Genomic DNA, 24,422 nt, shown 5'->3' on the forward strand with positions numbered 1-24,422 from the left:
AGAACAAACTTATACCCCTCCCCCTTTAGGGGGCTATGCCAATATGCATAGGTAAACAGCTGCCATCTCCAATGCTCACTCAGCGAAGAGGAGAAAAATACAAACAGAAAATCCCAAAATGATGTAAAAAAACAACAGACAAGCATATAGAATACCACAAAACTCTGCCGGTACCAAGTAGCCAAGACTTGTACTGCCAATGAAGCCCATAAACTGCCTACACATAGAGGGAGGCAATGAACTACAGTAGTGGTACAGCAATAAAACTCCTAACACATTTGCAAAGCTAAGCAGGATCTGGTATGGTTTCAAATTGGATGGTAGACCATGTTTTGAGATTCTTGCATTACAGAGGGTTGGACTAGATGACCATCAAGGTCCCTTTCAATTCTACAATTCTATTCTAACCCATCAACAGGGACACACTCCCAGGTGAGTCACTCAAAGGTGAGTCATCTGACATCAGGCGATTTGCAGGTGGGTGGCCCTTTTCACCTATCAAAGTGGTATGAGTAAGCAGAGAGAGGGGAGAAGCCAATTCCCTTTTGCCCATGAAGTTCCTCCCATTTCCCTGAGAGAGTGCAATACTGAAGCCAGAAAGGGAAAGGGATTCTTATTTAACACTCCACAACAACAAAGAAACAAGCAGGGCAAAATCATAGTCTTTCTTGAACAACATAATGGATAATAGGGTTCCTGTGTCTCAGATAGCTGTTCAACGGACAGCAGAGTAACAGGTGCAGTATGCCTTATGGAACTAGCTCTAAGATAGGGACATATTCATCTGCTGCATAACTCTCTGCCACGAAGCTTGCACGGGTACAGAAGTCTGCCTGGCAGATTAACAACCACAAAGAGAAACAGCCAAGAGCATGCTGGGCACTGCTGCTCATTATGGGATGGGTCTCCCATGTTCTCAGCATGGAATGGAGTGTTGAACAGGATCCTATACCCAGTGCTTTTTTCTTTAAAAAATGTTTAGCAGTACAGTACTCTCATTTTCCTACTCATATTGAAATACTGCCCCTCAATGAGGCCAAACCAAACTTAGATTCACAAAACGTTTAGGGGGGGGTGCGTACCCCTGCGTACCCCCAGGGAAAAAAGCACTGCCTATACCTGTTGCAAAGCAGTCTCTGTTAGGGCAGACAGAGCAAATAACAGTCAACAGACAGAAAACATACTGTACCATAGTTTGTAGATCCTGATGCACATTGCACATTAAGTATCTCAGAGTGTGTGCAAAAGGGAGGACAAGTGGTGCTATCTTAGTGCTCAATCAAAATTGATGCCTCAAGGCTTCCCTCAGCACCACCTGGATGGGGAGAAGGGAGGGGGGAGACTGCGGTGACCATGAGCATATTTCTGCTTAGTAGGGTTATACTGAAGTACTATGTGTATGTAGCTGCTGGTCGTTCTGCGATCTTTCAAGAAAGGGGATGGGGAACCTGAGGCCCTCCAGATGTTTCTGGACTAGAACTCTCATTGTCTCAGACTATTGGCCATGCTGGCTGGGATTGATGGGAGTTACAGTCTGACAACATCTGGAGGGCCACAAGTCCCCCATCCCTGCTTAGTGCAGAGAAGTGTTAACAATGTCCTGAAGTCCCTAACAATGTTCTCGAGACAAGCTATTTTGAACAAAGTATCCCGTTTCCCAACACTAAAGTTCACAAGGTGAACTAAACATGTATGGCAAGAGAAAAATTGCCCCACGTCACTGGGGCTCTAACTATGAAATAAACAGGTATTGGTGACTGCCTAAGTATTTCAGCCTTTCTACCAGTGTATCTTGGCTGTCAGAATGGGCTGCAAACACAATGTACTGACAGCATATCTAAAGATGGTGATTCATCATGCATTCTGGCTGTGTAAGGGTGATTCAGCCAAATCCTATAGTCTCTCACCTGATAGATATTGAGTATAGGATTGTGCCTTAAAAGTCTTTCCAAAAGAAAAATATCACCATCTCCCCACCACACAATACTACAGTTCCATTACTGTACACTTATACCATGTAATTGAAAGGACTATGCATTTTTATTTTTTCCTACCCTTAAAGGGAAACCAAACATGGAAGACATGCATTGTAGCTCTGAGCAGCCATATGTAACGGATTGACACAGTTTTGAAATATTTATTCCTACCTGGCTGGAAAAGACTAAATCCACCTCCAGCCTGACTGACATAACATTCTGATGGGGGCGGGACTGTTCCCAGTTTAAAAGGAGAGAGGAGCGGTTTGGTCAGTTAGGTGGTTGGCAGTTGACAGTTGGGAGTTAGGGAGTTGGTAGAGAGTAGAGCACGGGTGTCAAACACAAGGCCCGGGGGCCTAATCCGGCCCGCCAGACCTCGTCATGTGGCCCGCGTAGCCGCCGCCGACAATATCCACTGACAGTAGTTCTGGAGCCTGCGATTGGCCGAGGGTCAAAACCGGGGGCAGAGCTGCAGGCGGAGGCCGGGGCGCTGGAGCCGCGCTGACGGCTTGGCCAGGGAATTTCAATTTCGAATGAGGCTGAGGGAGGCGGTGGCACAGCGGCCAGACGGGGAAGTGAGATGCAGGAGGAGGAGGAGGAAGCCCGCCGAGGAGGTAGGAAAGCCCTACAGGCGACGCCGGCAAAGTTGGTGCCGGGACGGAGCAGCGCTGGATTTTTTTTTGGCGGGCTTTACTGTTGTCTCCGAGAGCGAGTGAGGCGGCACTGGGGAGCCGCCGCCCGCCGCTTCCCTTCCTCTCCTCGGCTGCATCCGGGAGGTGGGCGAGCGAGCGGGCGAAAGGGACGCGGAGTGAGCCTGAGGGGGAAGTAGGCGAAGCGCAACAGCCGCTCTCTTGATGGAGCCGGGTTTCTCTTCCCTCTTCCCCCGTTTTCTCCTCATAGACACTCGGGAGGGTGCCTGGCTTTTGCTCTGCCCCCCACCCCCGAGCCGCCCTTTGGCTTCTCAGTTCCGGGGGAGCTGCTCCCCGGGGGGCGGCCGGGAGGGAGGCGACGACGACGGCACGGGTTCCTGCTCTTCCCGCTCTGCCGCCTCCTCCTCTCAGCCCCTCGTGATGTAGGGCTCCAGATGGAGTCGCCTCGCGGTTTGAGTAGGTGGGAGGGGGATTTTTTTGGGGGGGAGGTTTTCAAGCCTCCTCTGCCTGCAGTCCCGGTAGGGAGAGTAGGCGGCGAAGACGACAACAGCGCGGGTGGGGGGAAGAGCAGCTCTGAGGCGAAGATGCACGTCCGCTGGGGCTGCCGCCGCCTTCCTCCTCGGGAAATCCGCTGCCCTCCCTCAGCGCGAGGGGAAGGGACTCTGGCGCTGAGGAGGGAGGATGCAAAAGCAAAGCAGGGAGTTGGCGCTGCACCGCATGTTCCTGCCTCTCTCCAAAGCATGGGGTGGGTTGCAGCGTGTGGCATCCTGCCTAGCGGGGTTTGGGTGTGCGCAGGGCGGGAGAGGGAAGCCCTCTTTCCATCTGCAGGTTTTTAATCCCAGCAGTGGCTTTCTCCTTCCTGCCGAAGGTTTAGTTGAGCCCCCCCCCCCCGGAAGTCGTCGATCCCCACCTTTTGTTCAAATTTCCCTCGTTTACATCCCCTCCCACACATGCGCCACGACACAGGAATGTGATCCGTGTGGGGGCGGGAAAGAGCTTACATTATTACAAAAAACAGTGATAATTGAATGCAGTGACAATAATTTATGATAATAAGGAGAGGACACATAGTCCTACAGACACAACTGGCCCTTTGAGGGTGACCAAACTGCTGATGCGGCCCCCGATGAATTTGAGTTTGACACCCCTGGAGTAGAGTGTTAAAGAGGGATGCAGGAGCTGTATGAAGAAAACTGTGTTAAATAAGAAGATATGTGCTTTTAAGAACCAAAGAAACTCATGTTTATAAGTTAAATAATAAAGTTAAATGTGCTTAAACGTTCTCTGACTCGGCAGTGTCTCAGTACCTTCAGAGGTGTGACAAAGAGGGGAGAACAAAGCTTTCCTGGGGAAGAGGAAACTGTTTGCTGTTTCTCCTGTCATACAAAGGGCTGGTTAGAGAAGCCGAAGGAGCCACATAGTTGCCTAAGGGAGAGGCACACTGTAGCAGTAGGGATCCCAGGGAGGGAGACCCCACTGGTGGCCATAGGTTTCGAACGCAGAGCCTGAGGTACTCTGGAGACAAGTCCAATTTGGATTCTGGAGGTTTTTTTCTCCTGTTTGTGGAGAAGCACAGGGAGAGCCTCTGAGGTTAAAGCAGTGAGGTGGGGGATCCATCACACCATACACAGTAAGAAAATAGAAGATGAGGAGGCACTCCTCTGAGGTGGTATGCAACTGAGTATCACACAGTAATTAAACTCATAATGATGCTCATTAAATGTTGCATGACCATTTTTTCTTTAATTTACAGTACTTGCCAGAGAAGTAGCAATAACACCATTAAACCATGGCCTAATAATCTATGCACACTAGTATCCTGAACTACATCCTGCTTTTCTTCCCAAGGCCATCCTACATCCTGCATAAAAGCATGATATAAAAACACTGCTTGAAAACAACTAGATAAAGGAAATAAGTCTTGCAGCCCTATGTAAACAAATACAGTATTATAAATTCTTACACCTGATTACAAATCTTTGTTGTGGAACTTCTTGACAGTGCTAAGCACATTATCTGAAATACAAACATCACTATACAAAAGGTTTATCTGTTCCAGTTTTCAGTTTTGGTTTCAAACACTGTAAGTTAGGTTTCATATGTTTTCCCCTTTCAGTGACAGTTTATATTCAATTTATGTTAATTTTCTTCCATTTATTAAAAATGCTTTCACATTTGACATCAACAGCACCTTGCAGTCTGTAATATATCACCTGTGAATGTTGTTAATGCAGTGAGGAAGAAAATCACTATACACATCTGATCTTATGTCAAACTGTTTAACAACTCTCTGACACTATGGAAACAAGCTCTTTGTGAAGAACACAACCAGCAGGAAGTTATACATGAATGAGACTCATACCATAATTCATGTGTATTTTGCCATTTCATTTGGGGGCGAGGGGTGGGGAATAAGCCCTGTGACTGAATAAAGAACATACAAGAAAGCATTGCTCTTCTTGCAGGTGGTTGGACTAGATGACCCTCACGGTCCTTTCTAACTCTACAATTCTATGAGTGGGGCATACACACCAAGAATATTCAAAGACATTTTTCCACTCAAAGCGTTCTGAGCACTGTAATTTGTTAAGGGTGCTGGGAACTGTAACTCTGTGAGGGATAAACTACAGTTTCTAGGGTTCTTTGTGGGGCGATGTGCTTCGAATGTGCTTTAAAGGTATAGTAGTGTGTACAAAAGCAAACCCAAGGCTAGCTCAATCACAAGAAGAGCTTACAGCAACAATTTCCAGCAGAGTAGCTGTGTAAGTGTTGTAGCAAAGATCCTTGCAGCGCCTTAAAACCTATTCTGCTGTTTATTCTATTCAGGATAGTAACTGGGCTGGGTGAAGGAGAAATAGATTGCTCTGTTCCTCCTTCACCAGGTCATTTGGCTATGTGCTATAATAGCAAACAACAACAACAACAATTTATTATTTCTACCCCACCCATCTGGCCACATGGATAAAGTTTCTCTTCCTCCTTCCTTCCCGGTCACCATTTTTCTTTTTAAGTAATTTTTATTAACTTTCCAATAAAAACAGCCAATTAACGTATCCATAATCATAATCCAATTAAAAACAGTAAGCTAAACTAAACTAAATTTATTTTATTTTTATTCCCGGTACCCATTTTTCACCAGTGCAGAGTTGTTCTACTGCTGCTACTGCTGTGGTTTGTTCCTTCCATCTGTGCACATGCCTCTCCCATTTTTAAATCCGCAGACATCAACACAGCAAAGAGATGGTCATGGTAAACCAAGCCACACCACCAGCAGTGAGGGTGACATTCTTCCTCATTCCCTCTGTTGGGATCTCCTCAGCACCCAGTAAGAGAGCATTGTCCCATCCGTAGCCAAACACTCTCCTCAGTGCTACAGAAGAAGAAAATTGGCCAGCTGAAAAGCCTCTAGATGTTATTACTCCTGACACATGACTTATGATACCTTTGCTGAGTACAAAGCGTGCCTCTGGTGCTTAGGGATCATGATGAAAATCCTTTTGGCTCCAGATGCCACCACTTCTGTCTCCTAATACCATACCAAGACAAAAAGGTTGCTTTCCAGCTGTGTATTTCCAGAGTGGATGGCCCAAGAGGCTTAGGAACCCCTGCTCCATGCTTAGTTGGACCCACAAAGGACCTTGCTATTGAGAAGAAAGTTGGTGGCAGCTGCCTTGCATCTGACACTGGGCAGCTGGAATTGGCTGTACTGTACATCCTTACTGCTGAGCCCCTTTGCTATCACTGGCCCCTCACCTCAACTCTCTTTCACCACCAGTCCCCATCCATTCCCAAGGAAGTAAGTGCCTGGGGCCTCAAGCCTGCCTCCATCTCTGCTGGTGAGTATGCATCAGAAACAAAGAAGGCCACTGAGTGAGAAAACCTCTTCTCCCAGTGTACAGCATTTCTAGCCTGCAATTTGTTTTCACTAGGCAACATGGGCGTAGGCAGGGGGGCAGTTGCCCCCCCTAGAAGCAGGGCCGCTGGTGGCCAGCCTGCCCCGCTGCCGCCCGGTGCCGTCTCCCTTCTCCCTGGCTGGCTGTGGGGCGGGTGGAGGGAAAGCTAGCCAAACGCTTTGCGCGGCTCTGGGGCTTTCCCTCCACCCGCCCCACAGCCAGCCGGCTAGAAGGGACGTCTCCCTTCTCCCTTGCTGGCTGTGGAGGGAAAGCCAGCTTTCCCTCCACCCACCCCGGCGATCGCGGAGGGGGAGGAAGGGATCGCAACAGCCTAAATTCGGGCTGATCCTGGCGCCCCCTCGCCCCTGAACGACCATGGCTTTCCTTGCCCCACTGTGGCCCCTCCCCCTGTGCCTTGGACCCGCCCCTTGCCCCCCCAATTTTGATCCTGCCTACGTCCCTGCTTTGTTGTTGTTTAGTCGTTTAGTCGTGTCCGACTCTTCGTGACCCCATGGACCATAGCACGCCAGGCACTCCTGTCTTGCACTGCCTCCCGCAGTTTGGTCAAACTCATGTTCGTAGCTTCGAGAACACTGTCCAACCATCTTGTCCTCTGTCGTCCCCTTCTCCTAGTGCCCTCAATCTTTCCCAACATCAGGGTCTTTTCCAAGGATTCTTCTCTTCTCATGAGGTGGCCAAAGTATTGGAGCCTCAGCTTTACGATCTGTCCTTCCAGGGAGCACTCAGGGCTGATTTCCTTAAGAATGGATAGGTTTGATCGTCCCTGCTAGGCAACTATTAATTCCTAAAATAGACTGACAAAGGAGACCTGAGTTTTCAGGGCATATTCAACCTGCCCTTCAAAGCAAATGAAGAAATTTGTCAGGCTTTACCATCAAGATGTCAAGGCAATACATTTTCAAAATGATCCGCTTTGTGGGTCATGTGTACCAACTGGGTCATGTGTACCAAGTGCCAAAAATATTTTTCCTCTAATATTTTAAAGCAATACATTTTCATTAATATAATGTACCACAACTTTTTTCCCCTGTTACAATACAGTTGGAACTGTTTTTTGGAACTAAAGTTATTGAAGAAGCTTGCAAACTCATCATAAAACACCCAACTTGGAGCAGATTCAGACTTGAAACAAACAAGTCTTTTTTAGGTCAGCTGTTCATGTATTTTACCCAAGGTGAAACCTGAGATAAAATACTGCCTTTGTTTCAGTTCATGAACACCAACAAACAAGGTCAATAAAGGATACATCTTTCAGAAACACAGTTTCAGTTTTTTCAAATAGAGTGTGCAATTCTATGCATTGTTACATATGGAATCTTTACTTCTGAGTAAATATGCATACTACTATACATCTCACTAGCTAGAATGTAAGCTATATTTGACTGAAGTCTACCCTAGCCAAAGCTTCTTTCCCTAAACAATTGACTTATGTGATATTGTCAACAATTAAAACAAACAAAAACATTCTTCCCAAACCTTCTGCCATTACTGACAATAGACTGGATACGACTTGACTTGTGAATACTTCTATTCCATAAGGTTTCTCAATCTTATCATTGGTTTTTTCTTCTCAACAGTTTCTTTATTTAAAAAGAATGGGCCCTTTTCTGTGGCAATGGTGTGGATAATTTTTCTAAAGTATACTAGAAGTGCAAAATACTGAAAGCCCTTTAAGTTTCATCCTCAAAAAAATTACTTAATTTCTCAGAAGGGTAAAGTCATTCATCAGTTTGAATAAAGCACCTTTACATGAAAAAATACAATCAGAAGTAATTAATATTTTTGACATAAACACACTATTCAGTTTAGTGACTATTCAGTTCAGCTGCAATCCTATGCACATTTCCATTTAAGTTCACTGAACTCACAAGGATCTACCAATTAAACTTAAAATTAATCAAACAATTAAGCATGCTTAGATCATGCTGAATATATCAACATTATACTGTTAATGATTTTTGGCAAGCAAAAAGGGGAAATACTTCCAGGAAACCAGCAGTCAAAGATACGGCACTAGGAGTTACTGATTCTCTGTGATAGAAAAGTAAGCCCAAGAGAAAGTGCATAATGGACACAAAGTTTGAAGAGAGACTGCAGACAGGTAGGAATGGCTTTGGGGAGAGGTACTGTGGTTACTGTAAGGATGAACAGAGTACCAAGCATTAATGCTCTTCCCCAGGGAGGCTCACCTGGCACCTTCATTAAATATCTTCAGGTGTCAGGCAAAAACACTCCTCTTCCCCCAAGTCTTTGGCTAATTAAATAATCTATGGCCTTTTAAACTGGGAGGGGTTATTGTTATTTCGCTAATATGTTATGTACAGTATTTTGTGTTTTCATATTGTAAACCACCCTGGGATTTTCAGATGAAAGGCAGTATATAAATTTTATTCATCTTCATCATCATCAAAATATTCCTGACATGAAGTAGCAGCTCTTAAACTGGAGCTAATAAATTTAAATTTTCATAGATGACAGACTTGTCTTACTAGTCTTGATATTTCTATCAGAATGACAATTACCGAGATTCATGTTTAAATAGCTTGCAGATGCAGCCCACCTCAACAGCCTCTCAAAGCTCTTGATTTACTATGAGTACTAACTTAGGAAGGTCAAGTTTAGTTGGCTGCCTCAGCAGCCTAGAAAGACAAGATCACTTCAAACACAGAATTCAAACATGCAAGGTTAGCACTATAATAAAAAGGTTATTTAATCAATACAACCAACAGTCTTTCAGAATCACTAAGCACCACCGACAGCCCACTGGTCTGACCAGGCACTTCAGGCATTCATCAACTCCCAACAGTGTGTGCTAATTTAAGTTTTTAAAATAAGCACTACTGGAAGTATGCATTTTCTTTATTCTTACCCCTCTCTAAAGCCAGATTCATATAGGATGTGGGTCACATGAAAAGCTTTTATCTGGATAAGCTTTACATGTGCTTCACCACATTTAAATTCACATACAAAAAAAATGTGTGCTCATCCATTCATGTGCAACATTAGCATGCCAATAGCACACCCTGATTGTTGGCATGCTAATATTACATGTGAATGGGGCAACATATCCTGCAAGTTCTTTAAGATATAGCAAGCATGGGAAACGTACATGAGTAAAAGCTTTCACTGTGGTCAATTTCATGTATAAATCAGGTCTAAGATTAGCTACTACAGAGCTGACTAGATCAAAGTGATATGCCACTGGCTATGCCATCACTCACTACAGGGGGGGGAAGCTACTACCATAGCAATTATTTCTTTGTGTACCTATCCAAGAAAAGCAACTATTTTAGAAGGAGTATTTCATAGCTGACGAAAGTGTGATATAACAATATTTGCTGCAGGATACTTATTGAATCTGTAAAATATAAAGTGGACAAGCAACAATCATGAAAATGTATTAAGTACTGAATGCATTCTCCCAATTTGTTTAAGGTTCATCTGCAGAAAGATTAAGGAGGATGCTGAAACAATCTATAAGAATGGGTAGAATGGATTTTAGCTATAGCAGTGCCTTGGTACCATGGTGATTGGCAAACTATAAATATGCATCACTGCTGGGTTTCTATGGAGTTTTAGCTGGCAACACGGCTAGAGGCCTCCTTCTACCAATAACATTCCCACACTAAAACTTTGCCACAGGTTTTTCTATTCAAAAACAAGTATTTTTTTCAAGGAGCCATTCTTGCAACTTAGCATTTGCTGATGTCTTTTTTCTAAATTATTTAACTGATACACCTCAAAATTCATATACGTAATAGGTGTGATCTGCTTAGACACAATGAGGTACACAGAGATATTCAGCATCACAAAATTAAAATCAAAGCCATTTAACCTAGCATGATTTAAGCTAAGTTTATTTTAACACAAGCTTTGTAGCTATGATGCAGCCTTCTACATAGACATTTTTATAATCCTAAATAAGCACTTACCAAGGAAAAAGTTCCACTGAACTGAGGGGGTCTAACTTCTGAGAAGATGTTATAGGATTGAACTCTTAACTGTTTCTTTCACACCTTTTTTAATGTATTAAAATCCCCCCCAAAAAGATATCTTAATATTAAGTGGTATTAAGTGTTCTAACACTGCAATAAATTTATCAAACTTACTTCTAAGGAAATTACCCCTCCAAGCATTTTAATTTAATTTATAAAAGACTCCATTTATTTGAAGGCCAGTATACGCGGGTGGCACTGTGGTCTAAACCAGTGCTCCCCAACCTTTTTATCGCCGTGGACCAGTCAACATTTGGTAATTTTACTGCGGCCCGCTGGGGGGGGGCGTTGATTGTTTATATTTTATTTAGATTGTTTTGATTTAATAATTTTAATTTAATTGTATTTAATGTTCCTTGGGCGGCCCGGTACCAATTGATCCACGGACCGGTACTGGTCCATGGCCCGGGGGTTGATGACCACTGGTCTAAACCACTGAGCTTAGGGCTTGCCAATCAAAAGGTCAGCGGTTCGATCCCCACGACGGGGTGAGCTCCCGTTGCTCAGTCCCAGCTCCTGGCAAGGTAGCAGTTTGAAAGCACATCAAAGTGCAAGTAGATAAATAGGAAGCGCTCCAGCGGGAAGGTAAACGGTGTTTCGTGTGCTGCTCTGATTTCACAAGAAGCGGCTTAGTCATGCTGGCCACATGACCCGGAAAAACTGTCCACAGACAAACATCAGCTCCCTTGGCCAGTAAAGTGAGATGAGTGCCGCAACCCCAGAGTCATTCACAACTGGACCTAATGGTCAGGGGTCTATTACCTTTTTATACTATACACACTTGATTGGGAGTGAGTCTCTTCAACTCAATGGAACTTACTTCTGAGTAGACATGCATACAGGATTGTACTGTAAAAGTAACACTCCACAATCATTTGTTCCTTCCCCCATTCTTACGAGAAAAATAAACACATACTGGTAAGTAGTGTTTCTTCCCTCTCTGAATATCTTCCTTAATATTTAGAATGTTTAAAGCTGTTTCAGAACTGTTGGTATCCCAGTGACTGACTCATGAAAATAAGTTTTAAAACCATATAAATTAGTAATGAGATATTAACATGGCAATCTGATAGTATCTACTCTGAAGTAAGCCTCATTGTTTTCATTTCCACTTTCTCCCAGGTAAGAATGAATAACCAACCAAAATAACTGAAAGACCTGTCAGATGTTCACAGGATTGTTCCCCTCTGTTTCTACTTATTTCTAGACAAAGTATGGTGGTAATGGGATCTTTATCTGAACAGAAACCTAGGTACAATCCAAAAACACATGAATACCAACACCTAAAAACAGTTCATATGGAATAATGCATTTACTAAGGCATATCACATTGTGGTCTCTGAGAAGCCTCAAACAGCAAGAGCATAGCATGTTACCCAGGTTGCCCCCCCTTTTTTTTACAGAAGACAGAACTCCTGCAACTTAGATGTAGAAGAGGAATTTCAATTACCTTTTATTCAATTAAAGGCACATGAGCTTTGGGTGTAGCCAAGGGGGGCAGCGGGTAGCTGCTCTCCCAAATCAAATAAATACCTAACTTACTGAGGTTCTGGCCCCCTAACATAAAGCCGGCTCCTCCAACATAATTCCTGGCTATGCCCATGACAGGAACCCTATCTTCTTTTTCATCTGGCCACCCTAGTTTTATGTAGTGCCTGGGTAACTCCCCTTTGCTTGATTCCAAATCCATTCTTCTTTTCCTGAAACCTTGTACACATCGCCTCCCCCCCTCAACAAAAAAAAAAAGAACATTCAGGAATAAGGGAACAATGAGAAATGAGCTTCTCTTAGCTTCAGGTTCCCCTGTATCCCCTACGCCTCCCAAAACTTCACAAGAAAAGCAGTGTGAGGAACCAGCAGCAAGGAGGGATCCCAAGAGAGTGGAAAAGTCTGCTTGTGGGCCTTGTCCTTAATTAGAAATAAATTCTAAAGATTCTCAGTTGCAAGGACTTTGCTTTAAAAAGCAGGAGGACTGGAGACAGAGCTGAGTAGCAAGAACAAAGACAAATCCCATTACTAGCTAGACCCAAATTCAGAGGGATCTCAACACTCTATAACAGGGCAAGGCTTTCTGACCTAAATTCACCCTATCACTAGTTTTTAGTGGTCACTTCTACATTCTGGAAGTGCCTTCCCAAAAGGTGAACACGCTATTCATGTCAGAATTACCTTAATGAATGATGCAAAGTCATTTGATGTAGCATAGAAAACTGGAAAGAGCAGCAACATGTTTATTTTGATAGTACTTTTATAACTTGTTTCTCTACTTGTCTTGAGATTTCGGGGATGGAGTTAAAAGTCTAAGTAAATAAAAATAAAATTTGAAATTGTGGTACACAAGTTAAATGTAATAGAAGCAACTACTGTACGTATGTGGTCAGCTCCATTGCTCCTATTCCACCAATACTGAATCAAAGGCATAGCTGCCAAGTTATCCCTTTTTTAAAGGGATTTTCCCTTATGCTGAATAGGCTTCCTCGCGAGAAAAGGGGAAACTTGGCAGCTATGCAAAGGACATACAACCATTACACCCACAAGAGCCAAAACCACCAGCTTATAAACTGTATTTATATCATAAAAATACTGGTAAACTATAATACAGGCAACAAAACTGTTATAAGGGGCAATAAATTTCGCAAGCAATTTTATACACGGAAATTTTAAATAAATGCAAAAAGGTTTAATCAGATCTTTTGCATTCATTATTCTTTCCCAAACTGTATCCTTTATGGCAGCAATAACCAATTTAATTATAAGACACAGCATAAGAGGCTCTATGAATTTCAGACTATTACAGCTCAACATTTCATATTTCTTAAAACTTATATCTCAATACGGATGTTTTGTACAATAGTGCCTTGAAAATAATTTACAAAATCTGACTTGCAAAACAATCTCAATACCGTTACATTGTAATTATTATTAGATGCTTCATGAAAAAACAGCCATTACAGAAGTGAGGTGATAAACTTCCAGAAAAATGCAGCAGCAAAGTTAATAAGCCTTCAGTACTGGTTTGGCATATTGACTAAGAGCCAGCAATGACCTTCAATGAATTTTCCCTAGGACTTCCCTGAAATCGACATGAATCCAAGCATGACACAATCAGAACCAGAACAGGCCTGTTATCACTCTGGCAAGTAGTTAATTAAATCTTCCTCCCACCTCTCCACCCTCACCCACTGGCTCCCCACAATCTCCCTTCTCATATCTCCTTCCCTGCCATCATGGTGCTTTTTCCACACCTACAACAGGCATTGCAGCTTTCTCCTTCCTTTTTAAAACTGGAAAAGGTATCCTGAATGGTGCCACCACACATTTCCTCCAAGTCTGTACTGCAGAGAGACATTGCCAACATGAGCATCACCGCTGCTGTGGGGCAGGAGCAACAGTGAGGTCAAGGCTCTGCAAGTACATCAGAGGGAGTGCTGGATTGGTTCCACCAGTATGCCTGCACAGCCCTGACCTCCCACTACTAACTCAGTAAGTATCAGGAGTGCATCTTTGTGGTACTGCCTCACCAACTGACCTCTCCAAGCTGAAAGAGGGAGAAGCATTAATAAAGCTGGAACAATGTATCTCCTGCATTGCAAGAGGAATTGTGCATCAAGAAAAGCCAAGTGTTAAAGTCTGTTGATACTATGCAAATTGAGCCAAAATGAAATATCATGCAATCTGACACATTTATTCTATTCCCCTGGATATTGAGAGGCAAAGATCTATTTTTAAAAACTGCACCTCCCACCGCTGGACAACTGAAAAGCCGGACAGGTGGCTACGGTAAATAAGGTTTCATCAGGCCTTGCAACACACTTTTACAGTGGTCCCTCGACTTACGAATTACTCGACATCCAAAGTTTTCGACTTATGAACGGGACAAATGGCCGCACGCTTACAAATTTTTCTACATCTGAACGGAAACCGTTGGTGGTTTTAAATGCAGTTTCCTCGAGTTACGAATTTTTCTGAATATTTTTTTCCTATGGGAAACCGCTTTTCGACTTACGAACTTTTCGACCTACGAATGTGCATTCGGAACGGATTAAGTTTCTAAGTCGAGGGACCACTGTAAGTAACTTTGCAGGAGTAAGGACAGGGAACTCACTTTATTTCAAATTCAAATACATTCCCAGGAAGCAGAATTCTGTCATCCTGCAGAATCATGAGATACTGGACTTATGTCAATGTCATGTGTAACACTCAACTTTGTAACCATGGCTAACAGCACTGCAGCAGCTGTGATAGGACAAATATGTAGTTCGGCACTGCTATTAATTTGGTTGACCAAACACAATCCAGGAAAACAAGTGTGTTTAGCTAATTCCTTCCATATAAATAGCCATAATGGGAAATGTTTGAGAAAAATATTATCTTAAACAATTTAAGTTCTTTTTGTTTATTTACTCCAAAGAGATGCAGGAAGATGCTGTTAATTACAGCCCGGCCAGTTTAAGTATCACAGCTATTGCAGCTGCATCAAAGTAAAAGAAAAAACACAAGTTTTAATAGATCATGCTAAGGCAGTTTAAGGCTGCAATTCTAACCCCACATATTTAGGAATAAGTACTACAATTGAGTTAGGATTGGACAGTAAGTCTCATTTAATTCCATGGCACTGTTAGCCAGTTTAAATTTGTATTTTTTTTTTGTTAGTGAGGGAAGGAAAGCACAACTCAAAATTTGTGATCACACCCGATCTTTTAATAAGAAAGTTGGTGGGCGGAGGTTGTCTAATCATATATTTTGCTTGAATCTTTGGCATGTGTGGACCTGAGCAACACCTGGCGGGAAACTATTGAAAACCACATACATGTGGCTTCTGAGCATTCAAAAGGACAAGTGGAATATAAAAATAGCAAAATAAATAACTGTCAATATATTAACACAATATTTGCTGAAACTTTTTTGTGGGTTTTTTTGTCTCAATATTGCTTTTTCTGGGCCTAGTATTTTGATGCCTCTGAAATCTGCCCATGCTTCAGAACAAAATGTAGAGGTATTGGAACAAATATTGGTTCTCCCTCTCTCTACTGGAAAAGCTGTTAATCCTTAAGTTGTGTTTCCTTTCTCCCTACTGCATAATAGAAGGGTTCTCATTTCACAACTTGTGTTGGAATTCTACTGTGATTAACTTTGTCAATAACATAAATGAAACTGCAGGCTTGGTTCACTTACAATACATTTATCCACATGGCTCCCACTCTAAAGTAAAACTACCAAGTTGAAAAGACAACACACACATAGCTATGTTGATCTATCAATGTATTACATGGGAATGTCTCTACCTACTGTGATTTTTGCTATCGTTTCTATCAGTTAGCATGAAATTAATATTGAATGTCTGCAGAAGAAAGCTACTTAGTTTTGTGAATTAAGGATTTGTACATTCAATGAGACAAGCAGTCCAATCCCATACATATTTATTCAGAAGCAAACCCTACTGTTTCATGGAGTTTATTCCAAGTAAGGGTAAATACATAGGACTGCAGACTTACCAGAAACTGAGTTTTGTGCATCCAGATTTTTAAGCATTTGTACATACAGTACTGTAATCAAAATACCTGATTTGCCGAAGCAGAATAGTTACAAAAGGGCTTGATTTCTTTTTCATGGTAGAGACCACTGAGGCTATATAAACATAAAACCACTTTCAATACTCAAGGGATTTTATATCATCAGCCTGTATATCTAGCATTACAAAAATATAGATCAGAAATTTAAACATGGGAGTATACTTTGCTCTTTGTTTTCATACATTAAACTAATCCTAGATACACATATATAGAATAATACTGAATAGACTTTTTGATCCAGAAGAGTTCCAAAAACTATCTAGTCAAAACATCTACAAGGCATCAGATTCCTCTCTATCCAGACATACGCCTACACAAGACAGTGCATATTATTATTATCCAAACAGGTAATACCTGTGTCACATCAGATGTACTTGTAGGACAAGTAGTAAAAAGAAATTTTTCTCAAGCAAGTAATTTGTGCACTAACCGCAAAAATCATTTTATTCTGAGCAGCTAATATGAATTTGGGGGGGCTCTCCCCCTCAAACGCGGATCAACTAAAATCAAAGTATGATATTAAGACCTATTACTCCAACAAAGACCGTTTTCTTAGCACTGGAGCACCTTTTCACTGTGACCAGGATACTATCTCAAGCTCCAAACATTCCCAGTGCCTCCGACCGAGAAAGAGGGAAATGTTGTTCCTTACTCAAATCAGGTCAAACATTTAAATCCTAGGCTTTGAACGGCTGAGACTTGAGAGGATAGTTTTAGTTCTGCTTCAGGCAGAGAAAGCAAACGAGGGAAGAGCGCGGGACGAACCCGCAGAGCCCCGCTCCGTCTCTTCCTGGATCCCGCTCGACCCCGAGCCTCCTTCACACCCCAAAGGCACGAGGAGTGCAGGGAGGGCTTCGCCAGCGCGGGACAAAGTTTGTTCCCGCCCTCAGCCGCCTCTAGCGGGCGGGGTTGGGGCTCGAGAAATAAAACCCGCCGCCGCCGCTGTGACAGCAATCGCGGAAAGCGGCGGGGCTTCAAAGTTCAGCCGACCTCCTGGCAATCTGCGCTTCCTCGGCTCCCGCCCGGCCGGCTCCCCCTCGCTCTCCCCGACCCCCCCGCCGCCGCCCTTCCCGAAGGAGCTCGGTTCCCTCTTACCCGTCCTTGCGCCGCGCTTTGAAGACGTGCCCGTAGGTGCCTCTGCCGACTTTGCACCCCTCGTACTCGAACAGATCCTCCACCCGCTCGCGCTCGGCCGCCAGCTTGGATTTGAACTCGTAGTCCATGTCTCTCACCCATGGAAGGGGCGGCCGCAGGGAGGGCGGGATGAGGCGGCGGGACCAGCGGCTGCGCGAGCGTCAGGGGCACGAAGCCACCGCACTGGGCACCATTTCCTTGTTTTGGGTTTTTTTTGGGGGGGGGGAGTCCGCTCCGCCGCCACCCGCTTCAACTAGGGCTTCCAATAGTTAGGGCCGCAAGGGATTCTGGGCTTGGTAGTATCGGAGGAAGCTCGAGCTCGAAGGCGTCTGGGGAAGGGTAAGGAAGCGGAGACTACAGTTCCCGGCGTCGCTTGCAGCACCGAAGCCTGTGTGCGCCTGCGCATTGCAACCCGCTCCCCGGTTATTGCTGAGCGGGTGGTGGGAAGTTGCTGACTCTTCACGTTGCCGGGCAGTGGCGGGAGAGTCAGACGTTGGCTTAGAAGGGAGAGACGGCGGAGTCTCTATTTGCTTTGCTTGTCCGCCTGCAAAACAATGACACGCAGTCACACTCTTAAGCGGCGGGGCGAGGAACGGGGTACGGCCGAGGTCGGTAGATTGAGGGTCTCGCGCTGGAGCTTGTTTATCTCCTGAGCTGTCATTCAGGTTGTAGCCCCGCCCTTCGCTCTTACATTCGTCACCGTTGGCTAGACTTCGTCCCGCTTTTCACCCTTCACCATTGAGCCCGCCCAAACCCCGAATCTGAAACGCTGGCCTTCTTGTCAATCAACTGAAAGGCGGAGCCTCAAGTCTGAGAGTTGAGGGAAGAAAGCTGCCGCTTGGGCCGCTCTCCGCGTCGTCGTCCCCACAGCTCTTCACAAGCCTTCGCGTTTCCCGCCCTTCCCCCCTTCGCTAGCATATTGACAATGGCTCTGCTCACGCGCCTCTCGCTGGCTCCCACTCCCGCCTCCTCCGGCTCGCTCGCTTGACATTGCGCAGCGCTGTTTTCCTGGAGCGTCTCATGTTCTATGAACGGAGGAGCGGCAGAGCACCGGCAAAGCTCTTCTGCCCTCAAATTAATAATTAAAATAAAAGGCAGCAGGTGCACGTTCCCAGGCGCTAGAGTTGGAAGATGCTGCCCCACAGGCAACACGTACAATATGCCTCACCGACCAGGGACTACCTTAGGACACGGAAGGGGGTGGAGATGGGATAGAGCAGTTTTCAAGCTGGCCTTGAGTTTAATGTCTCTTGAATATGAAGCCTAGAGACTTCGAAACTTGACGTAGTAAAGGAACACTTTGCTTACAAAGATAAAATGGATTTGGCACCTATTGGCTTGCCTCCACCTCTTCTTAATGTATTTCCGGTAACCATCAGCATTCGAAAGGCTTTGTTAAATGACTCATACAGTTTACTTTACATGCAGGTCTGCGCTTGCTCTGCAAGGTCTTTCTCTTCTTCAGATAACGTGAACTTACAGGTGTGCAGACTACCATATCACAAAAGCTGTGTTTTCCCTTTCAGGGGGAAAAAAACCTCAGTTATTATTTCAATTTCGTTTATATCTTAAAAACAAATCATGCCAGGCTAATCTCATTTCTTTCTTTTTTTAATGGAGTTACAAGCTTGGTGGATCTTGATTTCAGTAAGGTTTTGGACAAAGACACCTAACCACCCATGATATTCTTGTGAGGAAACTGGTAAAATGTGGCTTGAACAAAGTAACTGGCTGGCTGACCGAACCCAAAAGTACGCATTAATGGGTTTCTTCTCATTCTGGTAAAAAGTGACAAGCGGGGTTCTATCCTGGGCCCATTGTTGTTCAATGTATTTATAAACAACTTGGACGAAGGAATTGAGGGGATGTTAGTCATGTTAGTCCACCTACCAATGCTACTTCTGTACTCTGAATTAAGTTTCAGCTTCTTGTACAGCATCCAGTCCTTCACAACTATAAACAGTTCACTGTTTCAACTACTGTACCTCCCTTGGTTCAGCTGAAAATGAGAGACAAGAGTTGGGTGTCATCAACATACTGATTATTCTGCATCTGAAATATCCATATAACCCCCAGTGGCTTCATTAAGGTGTTAAATAGTGTGAAGGATGAGAAAGAGCATTGTGGAACCTCTAATAACAAGTGGAGCCCTGCTAGATCAAACCATAAGCAAATCTAGTTTACCACACTGTTCTCATATTAGCCAAGCAGATTACTATGGAAAGCCCACAAACACAATAGCATTTTCCACATTTGTGTTTCCCAGCAACTGGTATTCAGTCACATATCAACTCCAATATTAGAGGCAGTATACAACTATCATGACTGGCAGCCTTGATAGCCTTATCCTCCAATAATTTGTCTTATTCTTTTTATGTCTGTGCAAGTTGGTGGCCAATGTTAAATCTTGTGGGATAAAATTAATTAGTTTGTGTGCTGTGTGGATGACTTTGGGTTCTAATATTATGGGAAGGGGAGAAAGCCTTTCTATCCACTTTATCCACACCATGCATAATTTTATGCACATCTGTAATGTCTCCCCTTACTCATCTGTTTCTAACCTAAAAAGCCCCAAATGTTGTAAGCTTTCCTTATATGGGAGTTGCTCCTGCCTTTCTATAATTTTGGTTGCCTTTTCCAACACCTTTTCCAGCTCTAATATAGTATTTTTGATGTATGACAACCAGAAATGTTCATACTGTAATCTGGTCACACTATCAAATTATATAACATCATTATGATTGACAGTTTTATTTTCAGTCCCTTTCTAATGGACTTTATCAAAAGCTTTTTGATAAATGGCCAAGTTTATGTTATCTGTTGATCACCCCTAGTCATATGCATATGGACACTGAACTCTAAAAGGTAATTTGCAGAAGCCATACCAATTTTGCTTCAGCCAAATTTGGTCTTCAAATGCTTAGTGATTCTATTTTTAATAATGGTTTTCATTACAGGTTGGTTACTTTAAAACTAATTTCCCATATATTTTCTGGATCCCAGTTTAAAAGTTGATAATATATTGACCACTTTCTGGTCCTCAGGTATGCAGGCTGATCTCACAGATGTTACTTTTTTTGCTAGAAGGTCAGTTATTTAAATTCAGTTTTTTAAAGGGCTCTCAAGTAGATGCTACCTCCTGGATGTGATGTCTTCATTTTTAGTTTGTCATCAAGGCCTAGAACATCAATTCTTGTCACCACCATTTGCCTCTTCAGATTCAGTTCAGGCGCAGGGATCAGCACTACAGCTTCTCTGCAATCTCCTTTTCCTCCTTTAGTACACCTTTGACTCCTTTGTCATCCAAAGGGCCAATAATCTCTCCAGCTAGTCTGTTGCTTCTAACGTGCTTTTTAAATGTCTTCTTGTTGGTCTTAATTTATTTATTTGCAATATTAAATGTGTCTGCTTGCTGTCTGCTTGCATTCATTTTGCCAAAGTTTGTGTACGTTTTTGTTCTCCTCATTTGGAGAATACTTACATTTTATAAAGGAAGGCTTCTTTTCTATCATGACTGGAGCATTCATTTACCCAATTGAAGTCACCCATTACATTTCCTCATTGGGTCCTGTCTCCATCTCAAGATCACACTAAACATTTTGGTCAGGGGGTGATAGCATGTACTCAGTACTAAATTTATATCGATGTCTTGGTATCGCCGAAGAATTGATGCTTTTGAATTATGGTGCTGGAGGAGACTCTTGAGAGTCCCATGGACTGCTAGAAGATCAAACCTATCTATTCTGAAGGAAATCAGCCCTGAGTGCTCACTGGAAGGACAGATCGTGAAGCTGAGGCTCCAATACTTTGGCCACCTCATGAGAAGAGAAGACTCCCTGTAAAAGACCCTAATGTTGAGAAAGATGGAGGGCACAAGGAGAAGGGGATGACAGAGGACGAGATGGTTGGACAGTGTTCTCGAAGCTACCAACATGAGTCTGACCAAACTGCGGGAGGCAGTGCAAGACAGGAGTGCCTGGCGTGCTCTGGTCTATGGGGTCACGAAGAGTCGGACACGACTAAACAACTAAACAACAACAATATTGCCACTCACATCAGTTTTGTGGAGGAGTCTACCCTTTTATAAGTTTTTGCTTGCTGGACTCTGTGTCCTTTGACATGCAGAGCATCACCACCTCCAGTACACCCTCCTACTGACCTTTCCATAGTTTGCATCCAGAACTGTTTTGCACTAGTTCTCCCATTGCACTGGTTCCCTCCATCTGGCTTCAATTAGGCCCACTTCATACTGTATATATCAATGCTTTCCTTTAAAACCAAGCAGAAATTGTGTGATATTCTGTACAATACACTGGCTAGTCCCTTGCTGGCTTTCTACCGGCATACCTGCTATTGTTGCTTATTCAGTTAAAACCCAGCGTTGAATGTAAAAACATTAAAGGGAAGGGCACTGTTGCTTAACAATATTTACCAAGGGTGAAGCTATGAAATGCAAGTTGTTCAAGTTTTTGATCTTTTGCAGATCTCAGCACCAATGCTCCTGAAGCTTTTACTTGGACATAATCAAAGCATTATATTAATACCAGCCTACATGATGGTTGTGCGCACAACCACAGAGGAATGATATCAAAATAGTCTCTTTACAAAACTAATTCAGCCACTAGTTTCCATGTAAATGTGAACACAGGGCTGTCCCTAGGGGAAGTGTGGCACCTGGGGCAAATTACACTGTGTGACCCCCATCTTCATCTCTCCCTGCCTACAAAAGAGGGAAGCAGAGGAGGGAAAATGCTAAAGCTCAGTGTTTGTCATAGCTTACTCACACAGTGAGGAACGAACCATGGTCTTCCATTAGATCTGAAGTAGGCATTAGAATTGGGGTATGAAGTCAGAGCCTTACTGAGTAAACTTAAGAGTTTCAGTAGGTTTATTGTACACAAATCTACTTTTAATTCCCATTGATACATTTTCATTTTTAATCTCAACACATATTTTTACTTTTTTTTGTTTTTCCCTCTCACATACAAAACATGTTAAGCTTTTCCTGAGGTACCGTACTTTTATCCTCCACTAATCATCATAGGATAGCAATATTAATTTAGAAAACAAATACTGTATTATGACCCACAATTCGGCTGTCTTCTGCTTTCAGATAATAAGTAACAATTTGTTCATGCTTTCCCCAGGGAAATCTTGTGTGCTCTGTCACTATTTCCCCTGAATTAAAATATATTTTCTCAGATGCCAAAACCTCCCTATAAGCTTGTGCTCTTTGCCTGCCCCTTACACATACACTGTTCAGATGTGGAAGTAGCTTAACTTTAGATAAATTAATTCACACAGTCTCATTTGGGGAAATACAATAGCTCAAGGCAATGGATTAATTGTCATTGTGATTACTGTGTGGGATGCAGTTACAAGTTTCAGTGGCGGCTATTGGGGATTTCCTGTGACGAAATTAGCAACAGAATGCTTATCTTCCCCTTTCCACACTTTTGGGAACTTTCATAAACTTTCATTTGTTATTATTTTAAAAGAAATATATTTTTGATGCCCAGGGCTAGTCCTACAATTAGGAAGAATGAGGTGACTGCCTCAGGTTGCATTTTGTTGCGAGGTAGCAGTGGTGGTCCTCTATCCCCACAGCTGTACTCTTCTGTTAAAGGCAGAGCTCTATGTGCCACACTCCCCTAACTAGCCTGGTACTCTCAGGTGCAGTGGAAGACACTATTCCACTACTGATCCAATTAGCTTCTGTACATGGAAAAGTGGAGACGTCATATTGTCCTTTGCTTCAGGCAGGAAACTGTCTTGAGCCAGCCCTGTGGAAAATCCCAATGCAAGAATTATAAATCAACTTTTACTTACCTATATCAATACGCTGCATAATTATATACTTGCTTGCTCCTAAGTAAGCCCCACTGTGAAGCTTACTGCCAAATAGATTAATACAGGCATGGCCAAACTTGGCCCTCCAGCTGTTTTGGGACTACAACTCCCATCATCCCTAGCTAACAACACCAGTGGTCAGGGATGATGGGAATTGTAGCCCCAAAACAGCTGGAGGGCCAAGTTTGGCCATGCCTGGGTTAATATAAGATTGCAACTGTCCTGGGTTCGATCCCCAGCATCTCCACACACAAAAAAATAATGCAACTGTATGTCACTGAAGCTCTTCCCTCAGCTCTCAATAGATTCCCTACCATTCTGTGAAACTGTAAGTACTCCCTCACTTTCATGGGCTACATTGACATGTAGGCAGATTACTAAAGTGAGGAGGCTTATTCTCATACAGTAGAGGCTCTTAACCTCCAGCCTATGGATGCAAAACACACCCATGCAATAAAATCAACTGTATGGAAAAATTTTGTGCATATTTGCATTTTTCCTAGGAAGTGGGTCTGTAGCTTTAATCAGATTCTCAAATGAGTCTGTAACCCAAAAAAGGTTAAGGACCACTGTCATACAGGATATCTATGCTCTTCCAAGTTGTGTGCAAATTAATGGATTATTGTGCATTGAAAAGAACTTGAAGTCAAACATAAAACTGCAATCTTAAACATAATTACTATGCACATTGAACACAGTAGGATATACCTAAATGGAAGCATGATTGGAGTGCATTGAATTATGTTGAATTATGCTTTGACTGTGCAGTCTTATATACTTATATACTATTAAACTGGGGAAGATTTGCTTACTGTTGGTGGAATCCTAGTGGGTTTGGTAGAAATACATTATAAATGGCTGGTTAATATGGTTGCAGAGGTCAAAATTATTGAACAGCTGCTTCGGTGAACAAGGGGGTTTCCTATAGCTTTATTGTTCCTGAGTTACAGGTGCAGTCCAGTCCTATGCATGTTTACTCAGAGATAATTCCCAGAGAGGTCAATAGTATATTTTATACACAAGGTTCTATATATTAGGCAACACCCTATACGTACTTTCCATTTGTCACTAATATATTTAGTCTGTCACATATTGCTGTTTTCCACCTTTAGCTTGTACGTACTGAAAGAGCCATATTTCAGAAGGTCCAAGCAACATGTCCCAGGACCTCATGATTTAAGTGTAGTCCAAAATGCTCATTAAAACAAATGTCAGCTTTCTAGTATCTTTATACCTTCTCTCGTGAACAGAACCCCCACCCCCCTCTTCTAACCACAAACATATTTTCTGTTGCTACGCAGCTGTGTGCGGTTTCTTTGTATTCTTTCTG

The 24,422-nt window shown here is 43.2% G+C and overlaps 1 protein-coding gene across 8 annotated transcripts in view; it reads right to left on the minus strand.

The window, feature by feature from the left end:
- CDK19 (cyclin dependent kinase 19) overlaps positions 1 to 18,312 on the minus strand; it is an 86,050-nt gene extending 67,738 nt beyond the window's left edge. Inside the window, exon 1 of one of the 8 annotated variants that reach the window (XR_004692190.2) lies at positions 17,204 to 18,308. Coding sequence is in view for 5 of the 8 variants with exons in the window: in XM_060272634.1 (XP_060128617.1) it covers positions 17,204 to 17,344 (141 nt within the window). In the remaining 3 variants the exon portion in view is untranslated. Of the gene's footprint in view, positions 1 to 1,189; positions 1,258 to 12,704; positions 17,168 to 17,203 lie in introns of those variants that run through there. The other 7 variants (XM_060272633.1, XM_060272634.1, XM_035109070.2 and 4 more) reach the window with 7 other exon arrangements.
- Between the last annotated feature and the right edge of the window lie 6,110 nt (positions 18,313 to 24,422).

The sequence above is a fragment of the Zootoca vivipara genome, chromosome 3 (genome assembly GCF_963506605.1).
Source record: "Zootoca vivipara chromosome 3, rZooViv1.1, whole genome shotgun sequence".
Classification (NCBI taxonomy): domain Eukaryota; kingdom Metazoa; phylum Chordata; class Lepidosauria; order Squamata; family Lacertidae; genus Zootoca; species Zootoca vivipara.